General features: G+C 35.2%; 2 protein-coding genes across 2 annotated transcripts in view; both read right to left on the minus strand.

Moving 5' to 3' along the window:
• Window positions 1–3,166: 3,166 nt before the first annotated feature.
• ucn1 (urocortin 1) lies at window positions 3,167–8,200 on the minus strand. Its single transcript, XM_088926889.1, has 2 exons — window positions 7,469–8,200; window positions 3,167–5,932 (listed from the first exon to the last, which is right to left on the minus strand). Exons 1-2 carry the CDS (start codon window positions 7,583–7,585, stop codon window positions 5,420–5,422), a joined length of 630 nt encoding a protein of 209 aa, XP_088783015.1. The 5' UTR covers window positions 7,586–8,200; the 3' UTR covers window positions 3,167–5,419.
• An 8,088-nt stretch (window positions 8,201–16,288) lies between these two features.
• Window positions 16,289–17,770, minus strand: part of mpv17 (mitochondrial inner membrane protein MPV17) — a 45,345-nt gene continuing 43,863 nt past the window's right edge. Inside the window, exon 7 of the mRNA XM_088908417.1 lies at window positions 16,289–16,782. Coding sequence (XP_088764543.1) covers window positions 16,713–16,782 — 70 coding nt within the window. The 3' untranslated portion in view covers window positions 16,289–16,712. The remainder of the gene's footprint in view (window positions 16,783–17,770) is intronic.

Genomic DNA, 17,770 nt, shown 5'->3' on the forward strand with positions numbered 1-17,770 from the left:
GAGGTGTATTGTTAATGATTCCTGTCAATTGTTAATTCTATTTTGTGATTTGGATGAACACTGTGATGACATTCCTGTTTTACTGTTCAGAGTATTTTAAGGACTTTAAGAATCAAGTTTAAACTGTAGAGAAAACAAATAGACACTAATACACACCGAGATGCATTAGAACACAACAAATGGTACTGGTCACATTTTAACCCTTTACTATTTATTGACAAACCTCTGTTGCCTTGATTTGTACTGTTATAGCATGCTCAGATGTCAGATTTGAAAGTGCTGTTTTTATCTGCTTTAATAATGCATGTCATACTCTTCCCAAGGGAAAGGTGAAGAAACTATATCTGCATCAAAAATATGATCTAAGGTACAGTACATATCAATCAATTTTAAAGTGAAATGCAAAATCCATCAAGATAGGACACATCAAAGTCATTTAAAACATATACCTAGACAAATAATAGCAAAAAACCTTTTCGTGATACTTGTAAATGATCTTGCTTTAAACACCTATTTTGAAATGAAACCCACAACCACCCCAATTTATAGTGCTGATCCCCCAGGATCTGATGAGTCTATTGAAATTGGTTCAGCAGAGATGTGTAAGCAGTTTAGAAAAATTAACATGAGAAAGAGTGCAGGTCCAGGTAATCAGCTGTGAGATATTTTCAGTTTGCTTTTTCAAATGTCCTTAAATTTACCAATCAGCCCTTCTCTGTGAAAGAAATCCATCATCATCTCTATTAAAAAAACAGGCCAACTGAGCTTAACAGCTACAGGCCAGTTGCTCTTATGTCTCTCCCAATGAAAAGTCTGGAGAGAATTTTAAAGCATTACATTACAAAGAACACACAGGACCTCACTGACCCCCTGCAGCTTCTATATAGAGTGTGGAGGGGAGTAGATGATGCAATACTCACATTGTTAAATCTGGTCTATCAGCATTTTGATCAAGCAAGGTCAGTTTGTAAGGATATTATTTGTTGACTTTTCCTCTACTTTTCCTCTACACAATACAACCATTGTTGCTTGCACAGAAACTCTCTGAGAACTTCAAGCTGAACAGCAACTTTTTAAGATGGGTCCTAAACCTTTTAACAAATAGGACTCAAGGAGGTCAAATTGGATTGGTTATCTAACATTCACTATACGTTCACTAGATCAACACAGATCTATGTTTTCATACTGTATATTATGTACACTGATGATTGCTAAAGCAAACACACAAATAGACATCTCATTAAGTTTTCTGATGACACAGCCCTGGTCAGCTTATTAAGTGATGCAGATAACAATCATGGACCCATTCTAAATGCTTTTACTAAATGGTGTGATGAGTGCTCTTTGCAGTTAAATGTTTTAAAAACAAAGGAGCTGGTCCTTGATTATAGGAAAAGGGCAATGTGCTGTAATTAATGTTCATACTGTAGAAATTGAGAATGACTACAATTACGTGGGACTGGTCATTGACCAGTTGAGTTGGAACAAATTCTGTGAGCCGAATTTTTTTAAAAAAGGACAAAAGAGACTCCTTTTTCTAAGGAAACTAAGCTATATCAAGGTAGATAGTACCATCCTAACACTTTTTTTGAAAGTGTCTTAATATAATGTCTCAGTTGCTAGTTTGATAACGTCAGTACCCTTGATTGTAATAGGCTGGGGAAATCAGTCAAATGAATTGGAGCAAATCAAATCACCTTAAATATTCTCTACAAACAGAGGGGTCAAAGAAAGCAATTTGTATTATGGATTGTGTCTGTCATACCCTCCACTGTGAGTTCACACTTCTCCTGTCTGGGAGATGCCTCTGTGTCTCCAGGTGTAATACTAATAGACACAGGGAATGTTTCATCCTCACTGCAATATTTCTTTCAAACAATTTATTGTAACCATATTCTCCCTTATCTTGCTGTTACACTTTTGCATTGACTTCTTGGTCTGTCTGACATTGTCTTGCTTTGTTGAAAGTGCAGTGTAAAATGAATTTCCCCAATTGGGACAATAAAGCTTGAATTGAATCAAATCGAATCGATGGCTTTTTTATCAAGCCCCGCTAGGTAACGTGATAAAAATAAGGCTGAAAAAAATGATACTGGCTGAATTAATACTGTAATCTTTTATTTTGTTTGACTTAAAAAGTCAGCCCCAATAAGGTTTAAGAACAGCCACTGACTGAATTTTAAATCTCCTTAAAGAAGACAATGCAGAAATATCAGGGTTTGAAAAAATGTTGTGTAATGTCAGTAACAAGGAGTACTGCTCCAGTATATCAAATACTAGCAATGGACACATCCTGCACAGGATGCCAATATGCTGTACTTCATCGCATGGCACACACAGCCACAAAAACACACTCTCACACCAAATCCAATTTTACCAGAAGCCAATTAAACAACCATTGTGTCCTTGGACAGTTGGAGGAAACCAGAGCATCCACTGAAACCCCCATGAACATAGATAAAACGTACAAACTCCCTGCAGAGAGCACCCCAGGTCCAGAGTCAAACCCAGGGCACCAGCACTGCACCACAATGCCACAGTGTCAGAAATATCTCTCATAAAATGAAATGGGTTTTCAACTTGTGCTACTTAGCTACTCCCTCTGACATCCACTACTGAATTGTAATTTATAACTTAGTTCTTTGAATTTGTTCCATTACGATTCCCTTAAACCATTAATTGGCCTTAGTTGAGGAAAAGGTCTGGTGCTGGATGTACAGTGACACAGCTACACAAAGAATACAATAGGTCCCAAGGTCAGCAATTGAATCACACTTGTGATACACTTCTGTAACTATATAATTTTGTTTTAGAATATTTGTGAGTGCTGTTGCTGGTAATCTTCTTCTTCCTTTAGACATTTCTGCTGAGGTGAAACTATATTTGTGAGAACTCATGTATAGCAGGTTCTTCACTTTATATCCTTGCAACTGCAGGTTTTCTCCACAGATTAAGACAGATAGATGACATCAACCTACCCTGACAAGTAAGCAGAATATTTTCCTTTATTACAGTGTCTCAATTTAATAGATTTCGACACACTTCATGTACATTTGTTTCAGATTTTTTTTTATTACAAAATATAAATGGCAAAAAGCTTTTTTACCGCTAAACAACTGTTTATGAATGCTCTATTTATTATGATTCAGTAAAACATTTCACAAACGTTTTTTCTTTTCATCACAAGCATGCTTCTTAAAGACATTTGAAAAGTGCATTGCTCTAATGAAAAGGTAATGACACTGGGTATAAGGAAGATGGTGTCTGAAATAGTTTTGTTCAAGAAAAATATAAAATTCTCACCATGAAGCCCTAGGCACCACCAGGCACCATGCCCAATACAATACAAAGACGTTCAATTCCCAAAGACATACAGACAACCTGTCTCTTGGAGGTGGAACAGAAGGATTGATAAAGAATAGAGTGGGTGCTAGATTTCGTCATCATAACTCAGGGATAAGATGGATGAGTTTCCCATTGTGAATGGCAAACATTATACCTGGTTATTCCATGAAACCCACTAGTGCCTTTCATTCTAAGGAAGGTGGGTGTTTTGTATAAATATCAGCCTTGAATAAGCCTCAAATTGCATTTCCAAAAATACATGTAATCCTGAGACAAATGGAGATGATCTGTAGATTTTTCTAAATATAGAAAAAAGGTTTTTATCCTCATTCTGGAAACACTTGTAGCCTTCAGCAACGGTTTCATATAGATTTTACTCTAAAGAACAAAGAGTGCAGTCCTTGTGGCCAGAGACTGTTTTTCTCAATTTAAACCACCTTTCTCACAATGAAATAGTGGACCTTCAACACCAATTTGCACATTTCTTCCAATATACAGTAGATAATGTAAGTTAGATTGCATGCATTAATAATAAGCTTACTTCATCATTACATTTTCATCACATAAGCATTTTTCCACCAGACCTCCTTCAGGTGAAAAGCTCTTAATGAGTGGCAAAAATTGCTGTCCGTGACACAATGACCTATACTTGTAAGACCAGCCTTTTCTTTCATTTTCACCATATTCTTGGACCATGTAATGTAATACTAAAGTGAGAGACTAAGAAACCGCAGAGCCTGATTTACAAAGTACACAAAGTCTGTGTGCATGTTAATATTTCTTATATTTTAAAGAAATAAAATCCAAGGCTTATAAAGGAGTTTGTCAATGCAAATGAACATGTTGAGATCAAAGTCAAAAGTTCTAGGGAGCTAGATTTTGGAAACCAGCTGAACTGTAGACACTTCAAGAAAAAGAGGTTACACAAAGCATAAGATGTTTGTAGACTACAAATTTAAAAGAGGTGGTTTTGAAATACAATTATCCTTTATTCATTTATTTCCCTTTACTTTAAATTTTGCCCTTTACAATCAAATGGGGGTAAGGTGGATTTGAAGCTTAAGAACAATACTTTCATCTAACCAGCCCCCCCCCATGCAATCATTGTAATTAGCTGATGTTTCTTCAAAGTACCCAGCATTGCATGCATTTATATTAACAAACTTACTTCATCATCACATTTTCAATCACATAAACATCATCAAGGCTGAACACCTTGCCTAGGGGCATCAGAATGTCTAACTGCCCATCATAATGTTAGGACATAAAAGACAATGAATGAAGGCTTATACTGTATGATAACATATTTTCTGCTGCAAAATCTGATTGTTTAATTATTTTCTAAGAGGATTTCAATTTTCTTAGGTTTTCAAAATGCTCCAATGTATAATTGTATAATATTGTTTTATTACATTTAGTATTTCACAATCTTTGAAGTCAAGAGAATTATTTTGATGATTTAGGCAAACCTACAGGGAAGGACTTGGCCAGCCAAAACATTTGTGGATGGAATACTGAGAACAGTGATAGCTTTTCATGCCTTTTCTTTTAGGAAGTGAAAACAGTAGAGATAAAGTAGTTCAGTTTGATGTAAATACTGCTTTAAAGTTTTTGTAATCTCCAGGAGCCCTGATAGGCAAATAAAAGCCATTTTTTACCAAACATATTCTCTTGCAGTAAAATATTGGTATGCGCTGTTCAATTCTTAAATTTTCCAACTAAGGTTTTTCGGGAATATTATCAGCAGCGTCATGATCTTAGTCTTTGTTCTTATTGGTGGAATGCAATGTATAATGTATGTTTCCATTTCTTAAACTGGAGTACAGGTATGTGTCTCCATGATATGTCCACAACCAGATATGAAGATGGAGAATCATATCACACAAATTTTCATATGAACCAGCTCTCTAAAGATGGTATTTCATAGGTCATCATATAAAATAATACAAATGACATGGAATTTTATGGTTTACCCAATAAACACAAATCTTTGTGGACATGGATCTGGAAGTGCTGGGGCTGTTCACTTACTGGTGAGAACCTTTCTGTTTTTCTATGCTGACAATTTCAACTATCACTTGCCAACCTCATCTAAATATTTGCGGTTGAGTTCCGCTTGCTCCTTCTGGCTTTGGATCCTTGCCATTTCGATCATATTTCTTAGAAGATGGAACGTGAGATCGATGGAGATTGGTGGGTCTTCAGATCGCTTGAACATCTCTGTCTGGTCGTCTGAGCGCTCACTGTCCAAGAGTGGCAACGTGCGTGCCAGGTGACCCAGGCCCTCTGTGGAGAATGGGCTCACAAGCTGGTAGTAGTCTGGTGGCAACTGAGCGAGACTCTTTTGGAACCTCGGGTTCTTTTGCAAATACCTTAGTATCTTCTCTCCCATGAGGTAGGAAACTGCGTTGTCGCCAGCCTTCAGCAAGACTTCATCAAGCTGGCTCTTAATACCGTGACCATCAAAGACATTCATGTCACGTGGACGGCAGACACTGGGAGATATGTGTGATAGGAGGAGTATGGTGGCAATAAACAGGACCAGAGGAGTTGTCTTCATACTGGATGACTCTTGAATAATAAAGTCCTGCAGCAGGAAAAAAGAGAAATACAAACTTTGACTTAATAAAATAAGAGTGAATGCCTTTAGTTCGCTGGTTCCCAAACCTGCTTGGAGGTTGCTCCAACTGAGCTCTGACTCACCAATGCACCATCTGATGCTCACTGATCCCTTTACTTGGTTTGATTGCCTGTTTAGACTCTTGGTTTACACCCTACTTCAAGCACATTATTTCCAGCAATTGGGTGATGAACATATAGCTATAAATTATAAACATAAATTATATCTGGCTCATATGATGAACAGACATAGGAGGTATTGACAATGTATCATACACTCCCAGAATGATTGTTTTTCTTATTTTGTTTCAGTAGAGATCCATCTGGTTAACTTTTAGGCAATATACTTGAATAACAACAGTTTTGACTGACTTGGTACCAATTACAAAACCCAACATAAACTTTAAGAGCTGTAAGCATTTAAAAAAAATACAAATACAAATCTTGAACTCATTAGCCTGTGATTAAGAACAAAAAGTGAACGACATAACTTCTGCAGGATCAGGGTGAGGAATTACTATATTACTATATTAATTTAAGACAAAACAAAACATTGCATTCTGTGCCTTTCCGTTTTTTGAAGTGCATTATGAATGTCTAACGCAACGGTCCAGAAAAAAAACAACTCGTAAAAAGTTAAATTATGTCGTGGTATAATACAACTTTAGAATTACTTACACATATCATGATCTATTGTTAGTTTGATAAAGTTCAACGAAAAAAATCTCACTTTTACCTTAAAAACATTCCATACCGCTAAAACTGAAGCTAAATATTTTCAAATGCAATCATTTTCCCCAAATAGGCACCAGAAAAAAACATAAACAAAGTGCATCGCTACTAGAGAGCAATCCTTCACGTTAAACAGTTCATTATTTAACTCTGTAATATATGTTTAATCGTATTTATAAATAATGAACATGGAAAACAAGAATATTCCTTGGGCAACTAAAAATGCCTATTCATGAATCAAGTATTAAAGTTCTGAATCAAGACTGAATATCAAGTATTAAAGTTCACTGTTACAATGAAATGCAAATACAATAAATTAATGCAAGGTATTCTATAGACCTAAAGTAAAATGAAAAGTGCGTTATATTACACTGTAGTTATCACAATGTGCATAACAAGCGAACTTTGTCACAGACAACTCCTTTGTGTAAGACTGAATCATTTGAAAATTGCTTCGCCTTTCACTTTTAGTTCCTGGACAACTCCTTACTGTTAATTGAGATTCTTTTCTACGGAGTTAGATGGAATAAACATTTTCATTTGTGGTGTTTCTTCCAGATATGGTATTTAGTTGGTAGTGGTAAGCCGTTTAGGAAGATTAAGTTTCTTTTTCATTCAATTTCTTAAACAAATTAAAAATTAAGGTACCGTATATAACACAGGTCAAAGATTATATAAATAGTTACTTCTCGGTTTATTTTTTTAATTGATAAAGAGAGTTAACAAACGTATTACTTTCGAAATAAGCATAAACGAAAAAAATTCTACTTACTTTATTAAACGTTGTCAGAAGTGTCTTTTGGGCTGGAGATATACCACCCAGATCTCTGAAAAGTCCTGCTTGATGGCGATTTGACTCGAAAGCTCCTTGCAGAATGTTTATATACATCCAAGATAGCTCCTTTGACGTCAGTGCAGGTGCATAAACTGCTTGTAAATTGGACGACACCGTTTGAACACAACATAAATACAAGCGACATCGAATTTTGCCGGTAAAAAGACCGTCTTGAAGTGACAGTGAAATGCAGGTCGACTTTATGATTGCTTTTAGAAGGTTACTGTGAAGAGGAGATTTCACCTCTACTTTCCCCGAGGGCTCGGCAAACCTTAGCCCATGAGACAGCCTGTAACTGCGTAAGCCAAGAGCTAAAGACTGGCAACCTACAGAAAGATAAAAAGTTGCTAATAGAGGGACTGTGAGTCACAAGAACTGGGAATGACAAGATACATTTTTCGAGACATTTAAGAAGAAATAAAGACTGACGTACAGTAACTTTAAGATTGTTAGACAATAAAATAACCACCTTTTTTCGAACAACATTAGTTTATGATGCACGAAGTAATTCACCAAAATAACAAAAGTTTGTTAAATGTACAAGCCAGGGCATTTTAAAATGAAAAAACTTTTTGAGGTATAACATACCCAGGGTCTCTTCGGTGACAGAAATACCTACTGATCGTAGGTACCATAGGTAGCTTTTTTAGTTTTCAAAAGCATACACAATTTACCTTATTCTCCTTCTACATGACTTCACTAGCGTATTACTTTTTTGGAATAAGGAACATGCTGAAACCTCGCTTGAAAACACTTGCGCTTTGCTCCTGTAAATTAATCATTGGCGCTACAGTTATGCTTTATACAGTATCTTGTAAAAGGGGGGAGCTGTCCGCGGTGCTGAAGCGTTTTTAATGTGGTGTACTTGTAATCAAGAGAATGCTTGGATGTACGCGTTAATACTTTAAAGACTAAACGGGAACAGTAATAGCTACGACATGTGTTGTAAGCAGAACGTCTAATAAAGTCTAATATTTGTTTCTTGTGAAACGTTTGTAAAAGCTTTTGCATTATTCAGTATTTAAATATGACCTTTCACAAATGCGTGCTGTCAGTCGCTGCTGATGACTATTGCTAACTCTCACTCTTCTGGGGAACAAAAGATCGATTCCTCGGACACCCTTGTTAATGTGGTAATTATTATTCTAGGTAAATACGCCTCCCTGTGTATTTTTGCAAAACAAAGGAATAAATAATATCATAAAATGAAGCTCATCATTAAGTTCTGAAAGCTGTTTTCCATTTTCTCTTCAGTAAGGACCCTTTCATTAATAAGGGAAAAAAATATCTTTTGTTTGTTCTGTTTCATAGTTTCCATATATCTAATCCAAAACTGTGTTTGGAGTGAAAAATAAAAGTTTTAATTTAATTTTTATGATGGTGTACTCAGGTCTTGCAAATATGTTGCAAAAATCTTTCATTCACATGAAAAGCCGAGCTAAGTACCAATAATATTAAATCACATGCAGCAAATCTACATCTACAATGTTGGAGTCTATAATACAAAATGATCAAACATTAAACCAGTGTTCACAAAATAAATTGTTATAGTCTTCAGCCTTCCATCTGTGTAACCTGATTTTAAGGACTGAACAGCAAAAAATGTGGAAGCACAAACTTATGCTCTTATTATATGGAACAAAATGTATACAGAACATTGATTGAAAGTATTTCCCCTCTTTCTAGACATTTAGAAATGGCTAAAATGCCTGCTGGAGTTGACATGTGGGAATTTAAAATGATTATGCACACAATTATGAAAATTATTCCTAGTAATAAGAACAATCCACTTTATTTTTCTGAGGTACCATTCAATGACATCCAAAAGTGTTGGACATAATGACACTGGGAAAAAAAAGCATAAAAAATAAGTATTCATAAAAGGCAAACAAATGTTTTTTAGGTGGAAAATAATGAAATGAGTCACTTTCTCTAATACTATTTGGAAATACATTCCAATTAGGTTGCATAGACAATGAAGGCTTCATGACCTGTGGTCTGCCGTGTGGTCTTGAGGACAGTTAAGAGACGTTCAGCCAACCAACAAAGATTGAAGATGAAATGAAAGAGAAAAACATGCCATTCAATGTTTCGAAAATCGTAAGTAGATTTTTATTGCCAATTATAGACTCAGCTTTGAAGCCAGTGCAAAGATTCCACTGTAGAGGTAATGTGATCATCAGACTGAGACTCAAGATTCTACATGCTGTGCTTTAAAAACACTGCAATTTGGTCAGTGTAGTCTTAGAAACCATAGAAAGCAGGGTAGAGCAATAATAAAGGCTAGAAAGAGTCAAAGACATGTTAATGCATCTAGCATTAACGGAGCAGAATACACCATAATGTCTGAAGATTTTGCCAATAGATAGTCAATGTTAAATAGATGTTGTCCTAGTATGTACAGTATCCCCGGGAGACATGTGAGGAAACGTTTCCAAATCTGATTCCTGGGGCAAACTTCCATGTCTTCTGATTTCAGTTCTACCTGCCCTTACTGCTACTGTACATAATTGAACTTAATATGCAATCTTGAGCCTTTTTAGCTTCTTGTTAGCTCCTAATAAAATGCATATTTTCAAGTTACTTACAATATTGTGTAGTTAACAATGATTATATGTGAACAAGAATCAGGAAAACTATCTATTTACAACTTAATTATTTTGATCAATTCACTATTAAACATGTTACCCCTCACAACCCTTAAAGCATCTCATTAGAAACTGGCTACCGCGGTATTACATATTAGTGATATTATGAAAACTGATTGATTATTGTAAAGACACAGTGTATTGTACTGTATGTGAAGTCAGGCCTTTTCCTGGGCAACTCCGAATGTCCAATACTCACAGCCCAGACTAAAACCAACGTTTACACTAGAGCAAAACAAAATCTCTATAAATCGGTGAGGCTAAAGTTCAGGAGCAAACCCCTTGGCTGTAGTCTTCTCAAACCTACTATAGCAAGAGAAATTTAGGTTAATGGGGCATTAGTTTCATTACAAATTGCCATTACAAACTGGGCACACAGCACTCAAACCAAAGAGGGTGTATATCTTCACTACCTCAGGAGCAGTTAAAACTACCAAATATTAACATTTAATGTGCACTGAGGGGACATGAAAACTGAATCTAAATAAACAAAAACCTAAATAATTCTCTAAATTAAAGGGTACTCCTGCAAAATAATACTTCCAAGTTACAATTCAACTTACAGACTAGAGCCTAGATAAAGTATATGGAAACATGTACAGTAAATGTGTGCAATACAACTGAAAGCAAAGGCTGGAACTAATAAAAGACATGATATGACATGGGCAAAATAAATAATATTCAGTAGAAAGTCTATCAGCGTAACATTAAAAGAGGGCAATGATAAGCCAGTTTAAACAATGGTAAATTAACAGTTAAAGGAATCAATGCAAAGTCTATACAGCCCGAGCTGCCTTGCTGTGGAATAAAAGATACAGGTGTACTTCAGCTGTAATTTAGGTTTCCAAACAGTCAAATGCATAAATAATCAAACAAAGCACCAACTCCCCTGTTCTGACATTTTGGGAAGATGCAAACTCGACCATAATGCAGCTGAGGAATAACTTTATGTCTTGAAGTTGCCGATAATATTATACTATATTAATATTAATACTATATTAGAGAGGGAAGGTATAACCTTAATTATTTCATTGAAAAAAATCTGTCCTACTAATATATGTATATTTTATTATTTTATCTTTGCCTTCCATGTTGTAATACTGCTGTGTCATCATTAGGATGGAAAATGTAAATGTTTTAGCTTCTTAGCAGGAGGGGCCAAGCCACCCCATGGTATAAAAGGAGGGGTTTAAAGAGTTTTAATCAGTCTTGTTTTAAGACTGAAATGAATGAATACTCTTTGTCTATTTTTCCCAAATCCTTCTTGGCGTGTTTATTTTTTCATTATTTTCCCCCTTCGTTATTCATCTCGCCACCTCCTGAACTTTATCCAGTGTTCCTGCTGTGTTTTGTTTTGTTTTTTTCCTCTTCCCTGGACTGTTACCTTTTGCACTCTATCCATTCACTTCACCACCCAATCTTGTCAGCAGATAAAACCACCCACCTGTTTTCACCATCAACCCCTGTGTTTGTGTCGCTCTCCTACTGAGAATTACGTGCCAACCACACAGGCATGCTTTCACAGAGATCAAAATCTTTAAAGGGATAAAGAATGAGAAATGTTTTTTTTTCAATCTTAGTCCTCCATCACTAGATAGCAAACACATAAATAGTAGCTCTAATAATAATATCGGCTCACAACTTACACAATATACTGTAAATAATATCAGCTCACAACTTACACAATACACTGTAAACTTTTTACGTAGAGCTTAATCCTGATTAAATCTGTCAAGAGCATTAAGGTCTTTTTGAGATATTTTTAAAAGCACATTTTTAGCTTTTCACCAAGTTTGTAATTCTAGGAATATTAAGCCTTCCTTGTCCAAAGCAATATTTGTCAACAAGAATTTACCAGTCACAATTGATTCATATAATGCTATGAATATGAAGAAAAAAAGAATAAAGATATTGCCATAATGATTAGGCAGACACACTCTTAACTTGTATTTTCACATTAAATGATATGACATTACCAGCTATAAAAAGGAGAACAAGGCAGGATGCCTGTAAATATGTAAGGTGAAGAGAATATGTACTGTACACAGCACAGTTTGTACACATGACCAAATACAGCACATGCTTTTTTCTGGTATTAGCCTGCTGAATTTTACCAGCTGGTTTCCTGAATTCAGGTATTTGAAGTTAACAACCTCAATAATCAAACAGTTGTTGGAGAGTTCTGGTTGATTAATTGTACTGAATTCTATTAGGCAAAGGATGTTTATGACAGGTGTTAGAGAACCCATCATAAAGATTCAAACACAATAGATCAGTGTTTAAAGTCTGAAGAAAAGTGATAAATCTATCCATTTTGTAACTGCTTTAACAGGCAGAAGGAGGGATACACTGTGGGACAGGACACCAGTCCATGGCAGGGCAGAAACAAATATTCACACACTCACTCCAGGGCCACATTTCCCAAAAGCCAGTTAAACTTCCAGTACAGCATGTCTGCAAAAACCCACATGATCAGAGGAAGCACTTACAAACTCCATGCAAATACTGCAGGAAACCAAGGTCTTGAACTCAAGCAAGAATATTGTTTTTAGGAAATTAACTTTTTTCCTATGTTTTTCCTTTTAATTCTTTCTTTTGTTGTTTTATCACTGCCTTTAGTACTCAATTTACTGAAGAGCAATAACAGTTTACCTTTAAATTTCAGTGCACTGTTTTTTAAGAAAAGACAGATACTGTAAACCTCCCATATATCCTTTAGCACTGGTTAATAACAAAATCACTGGTCACTAATGTCAGTTTCACATACTGTCAACACATAATGATGGATGGTTCAGGAAGCCATTCCACTAATGTGGGGCCTGATAATGGCTCAGGATCAATAATGTTGAATGTTTTATTGACCTTACCTTATACATTTATAGATCAGTATCTGTGTTTTGATTAAAATTAAATGTGTAGTGACATAAAGTGACATTGATCACTATAGGATAAAAAGGGAGAGTTTTAGAACTATTATATCTTGTGCACAAACAAACATGCACAGTTCTCAGTGTTACAATAATAAACTTAATCAATGGGAAGATTGGTTGTCATGGATGCCATTACAGAAAAAGGTCATGGACTACAGTGTTTTCTTGGATTGAGTCAGAACTCATCTAAAGTTGGTGTCTGTGACAAGGAAAGCTGCCTGGTTGGAATGCTCTTTTAGTTTGTCAGACATTATCACTCTCTCCATGTACTGTATGGCAAAGTAGTGTGACTCTTAGTAACAGAACTGAGACATCTAGGGTTCACCAGTTCTCCATGTGTTCCTAATGTGCTGGACTAGATGTTTCTAAAAATGAAATTATAGTGCATAATAGTCTGGGCTCATAATCTGTTTCTTGAAAATACTCTGTTTTGAAGGCAATTTAATTTGTATCTCAGTCAAAAAGACAAGCACCACCTTCAAAATGTTGTACACCTCAGCACTAACATTATTGGTAAGCCTTTAAGACCCCTGGCACAGCTGTACGCCCAGCAGATCCCGAGGAAGGCCTGTGCGATCATTGAAGACCCAACTCACCTCCTTCATCAGTCCTTTGATCTTCTGCCTTCAGGAAGATGTTTTAACTGTCCACAGTGCAAGACAAATAAAAGGAAATATAGCTTCGTTCCGGAGGCCATCAGATTTGCAAACAATGACTGTAAAGACGTTTTTCTGAATATGATGTCAATGTCCCCTTTTCAAATGTGTATCTGCTTTCATAGCTTTTTTAAATACTGTTACAAAGTGTTACTTTCAATCACTTTTATGCTCCATTTGTTGTTTTTATGCATGTATGTTTCCTTAGTAACATTGTTTTATTTGTTATGTGTTGTATGTTGCACTGCTTGCCTCGTTAATTGTCCCCCTGAGGATGAAAAAGTATTTTGAGTTGAATTAAATTAAATTGTTAAATGTAAAATTTCAAAGTTTAGAATTAGGATACGAGATTGTCAGGAAATGCCCTCTTTATTTTTGCCTTTTCTGCTTGGTAAACACACGATAAATAAAGTGAATTATATGTCAGGTTGCCCAGTCATTTTAATATTCCTTGTCACTTTTGACAATCACTTCTTTCTGGATCACATCTTGAATGATTTATACACATGGAAATGCGTCAGTCCGCAAAGCTATACTCCGAAGCTCCATAACAGCATGGGTTAGCTGACATCACCAATCCTAATTTCCAGCACTGACTCTCAAGTGATTCATTTTTTTAGGATATGATTATCCTTGTTGTTCTTTTAACAACAGTCTGACACAGGGATTCAAAATAAACTAGCAATTCTTCATGGCAAACTAAATGCCTTGATTGTCAATTAGAATACCAATTTCATGTTGCTTATTTTCAAGGCACTGTAGAATTCACAGGGGATCCAGGATGATCTGACTATCTTGTGGATTAGTCTGAATCCTATTCAATCTGATCTCAAGAATACAATGTAATCAGTGCATCAGGGTTGAATAACAAAATAGTCCCTAATTATGCATTACAACTGAGGTTTTTCTATAATTCATTCACCAGAGATAAAGTTAACCATTTTTTTTAACAAAAATGGATGTGGTTCTCTTCAGAGCACCTGATTTCTAAAATCGTTAGTCAATAGTCTAAATAGTATAAAATCTAACGTCAATATTCTGTAAAAAAAACAAAAGATGGACCTGACCTGCTCTGCTCTTTAAACACTAGCTTGTTAACTTCAAAATCAGACAGCCTTGAAAAATGCCATATCTGATAAACTACACCAAAAATGTTGGTGAAAAGCTGTTACAAAAATTGAATGAAATTGTATTGTTTTTTTTTTTCATAGAACAGGCTAAGATACAGTTACTGCAATAATGAAATGGCCTTTAAACTTTACTCTGAAAAAAAAACATTTAAACATTTGGATAGCATATTCAGACAGGAAGCCAGTCACCTGATCTATTTTTGTTACTCAAGATTTGTGGGGTATTTCAAACAAAACAAGAGATTAATGAGCCTTAATGATGTAGTGATTACCAGTTTACTGCCTCTAATTACAATGCAAAGTTATGAGTCTGTGGATATGTTCAGTGCAGAGAACTGTTACTAATAGCCTAATTCACTTATAATCAAGTCCAGCCCTACACTGTTGCATAATGTAATACAGTGCATAGTATGCACCTGTATGGTTAAAAGACAAAAATAACCCTACCTAATATAATAAAGTAAATTATATAATTATTAATACATTGGCTTAAAACTAATTAAAATTAAATTGATTAACTAAAACAAACAATAGTATTCACATATAGTAATCGGCTAAAATAAACATGAATCCCTCCTCTGCGTCCAGTGGATTCTTGCACTTCATCTGTCTGTCTCTGTGATTACCATGCCCCACTGTAATGAAAAGGGCAATAAGATGGTGAGTGAGCCTGTAAAGCCATTAACAACCATAATGAATGGTTATTATTGTCCATTTTGGATATACTGTATTCTCTACATTTCTGGGACTTACAATTCATTCTCGTATGCTTCATATTAGCATCAGGAAAAGAATGAGAAAGAAAGAAGAAATGATTTTGAATACTTTGTTTAGTTATGTTTACAGTTTGCACCACTGTCCTGCCAGCTGTTTATATTTAATTAAGAACAGATACCTACAGTAGCTACAGGGCCCTCTGTGTGAAAATTATGAATCATCTGTGAGTCAAAGCTGGAGATCAAGCTCAGTGCCACTCTGCAGTGTGGCTTCTGACACAGATACCTTTACATAATTATACATCATTTCAAATTATGGTCCAGAATTTGACATTTTCAAAAAAAGTGACAAAGGATAGTAAATACAGTATATTGGAAGCTATAGGACACATTTTATTCCTAGGCAACCATACAATTTTTGAAGCATGCATCCATGGGAACCAGGAATGGACTCTGCTTGGCATTGAACTCTGCCTTGAATTGTTTAAATCGTCTTTGAAAAAATAGCCATGCCTTTCAGCATAACTCCATTACAACCGAAATATAAAAAATAAAACACGTCTATTTTTGTGGTGTGGTCCTAGGAAAGTCAGACCAGGCAATAGTGAAAAGGCTACAATAAAAGAATAATAAAAGAAGAAAGGATGTCTATCTTTTATTCTTTTATTTTTGCATGACTTTATTTTCCCTTGATACCTTAGGCGCTGGCCATTTTTATACAAGTGAAACATTGAACATTTTATTTTATTGTTTTAAATTGAAAAGATTCCTAACCTAAATGTAGCTAAAAACACAGATTAAATAGGTATAAATAATTATTCAGAGAAACATAGTACTATTTATACCAACTCAACTTTGTCGAATATTGCAACATGGGAAATAATGTTTTCTATTTTTCCCAGAAGTAAATGTGCCTGATACAATGTGCTTAACTACCAAGAGAAATGTGAAACACATTTCACAAAGCAGAAAGTACAGCACATGATTCAGTATTATACTGTTATATACTGTATACTAGTATATGCACTGTAATAACACTCATTTTATTTACTTATATTTACTGTATACAGTATGTGTTAGTGAGGTAGGCTCTTGTATCTCTTATATCTTGTTCGCCTTCCACGACAGGTATGAGTTCCAAATTATAGCCACAACTTGGACCACAGCCAACCTGCACAAGAAAAAGACAAACAGAAAGATCCATGAATAGTGAATATTATTAGTGGAAGCCTTGGACTATAGTCCCAGGACATTAAATAAGGCTTCTGTTTTTAAACACAGTACATAAATTAGGTGCAAATCATTAAATTGTTGATAGTGTCCTAGACAACAGTGTTGCTGTACCTTTCTGTTTAAAAGGAAGATCAAATAATGAACTTTCAAGTTGAATCCATCACCCCTTATTGCGTTTTGACATGTAAACATGTAGTTTCCACAACATACAGTATGGAAAATGAACTACAATAGAATAAAAATTTAGAAGACATTTCTTTATTGTCACTGAGAGTGTATGAAGAATATAATCGATTTAGTGACCATTTTGGCATTTTAGAATAAAGCTTTGACATCTTTAAATATAAATGATTTAACAAAACAAAAACAAAGTTTCAATATTTTTTTTTGATAACTGATTTAGATCCATGAAGAGTTATGTATCGTAGTTATTAGAATTATTTTTTTGCTTTGGTTTGTTCCACTCTTGAAGTGGGCTTCTTGTTGAGAACCTTTTTAAAAAGCATTCCAAAAGAAAATCCATCAATAAAATATATTTGGGTGAATGCAATGATTTAAATTGCAGTACACTTCATGGGATTCTATGCCAGTTTTACTGTGCACACATACCACTATTCCTTTAAGAACTACACTATATCTAAAATAGAATAGACCTTTAAACTCTTTAAAAGTACAGTGCTATGAAAGAGGCCTTTCTTTGTCTATGTCTCCCCACTTGCTGCGCCAAAGTTTAATAAGCTCATTCTTGGGTCTTTTTTTTCCTCATTCACTTGAGTGTGATGTGTTTCTCTCCAGGAGTCTGGTGACTTTTCCTGCTGTGGGCCACTTCATTACAGGAAACAAGGTGCCACTTGTACAATAATGTACATTTAAATGATTGAAAGAGTTCCTTTGCTCCCTGCATGCTCCTTAAATCCTATGACAGG

Source organism: Atractosteus spatula, chromosome 2 (assembly GCF_055471065.1).
Source record: "Atractosteus spatula isolate fAtrSpa1 chromosome 2, fAtrSpa1.hap1, whole genome shotgun sequence".
Lineage (NCBI taxonomy): Eukaryota > Metazoa > Chordata > Actinopteri > Semionotiformes > Lepisosteidae > Atractosteus > Atractosteus spatula.

Bases quoted from the DNA above. Each gene is read 5' to 3' on its own strand.
- ucn1 (XM_088926889.1), bottom strand. From the start codon at position 7,585: ATGTATATAAACATTCTGCAAGGAGCTTTCGAGTCAAATCGCCATCAA. The intron at 5,933-7,468 runs GTAAGTAGAATT...TTCCTGCTGCAG, and splicing joins TTCTGACAACGTTTAATAAA to GACTTTATTATTCAAGAGTC.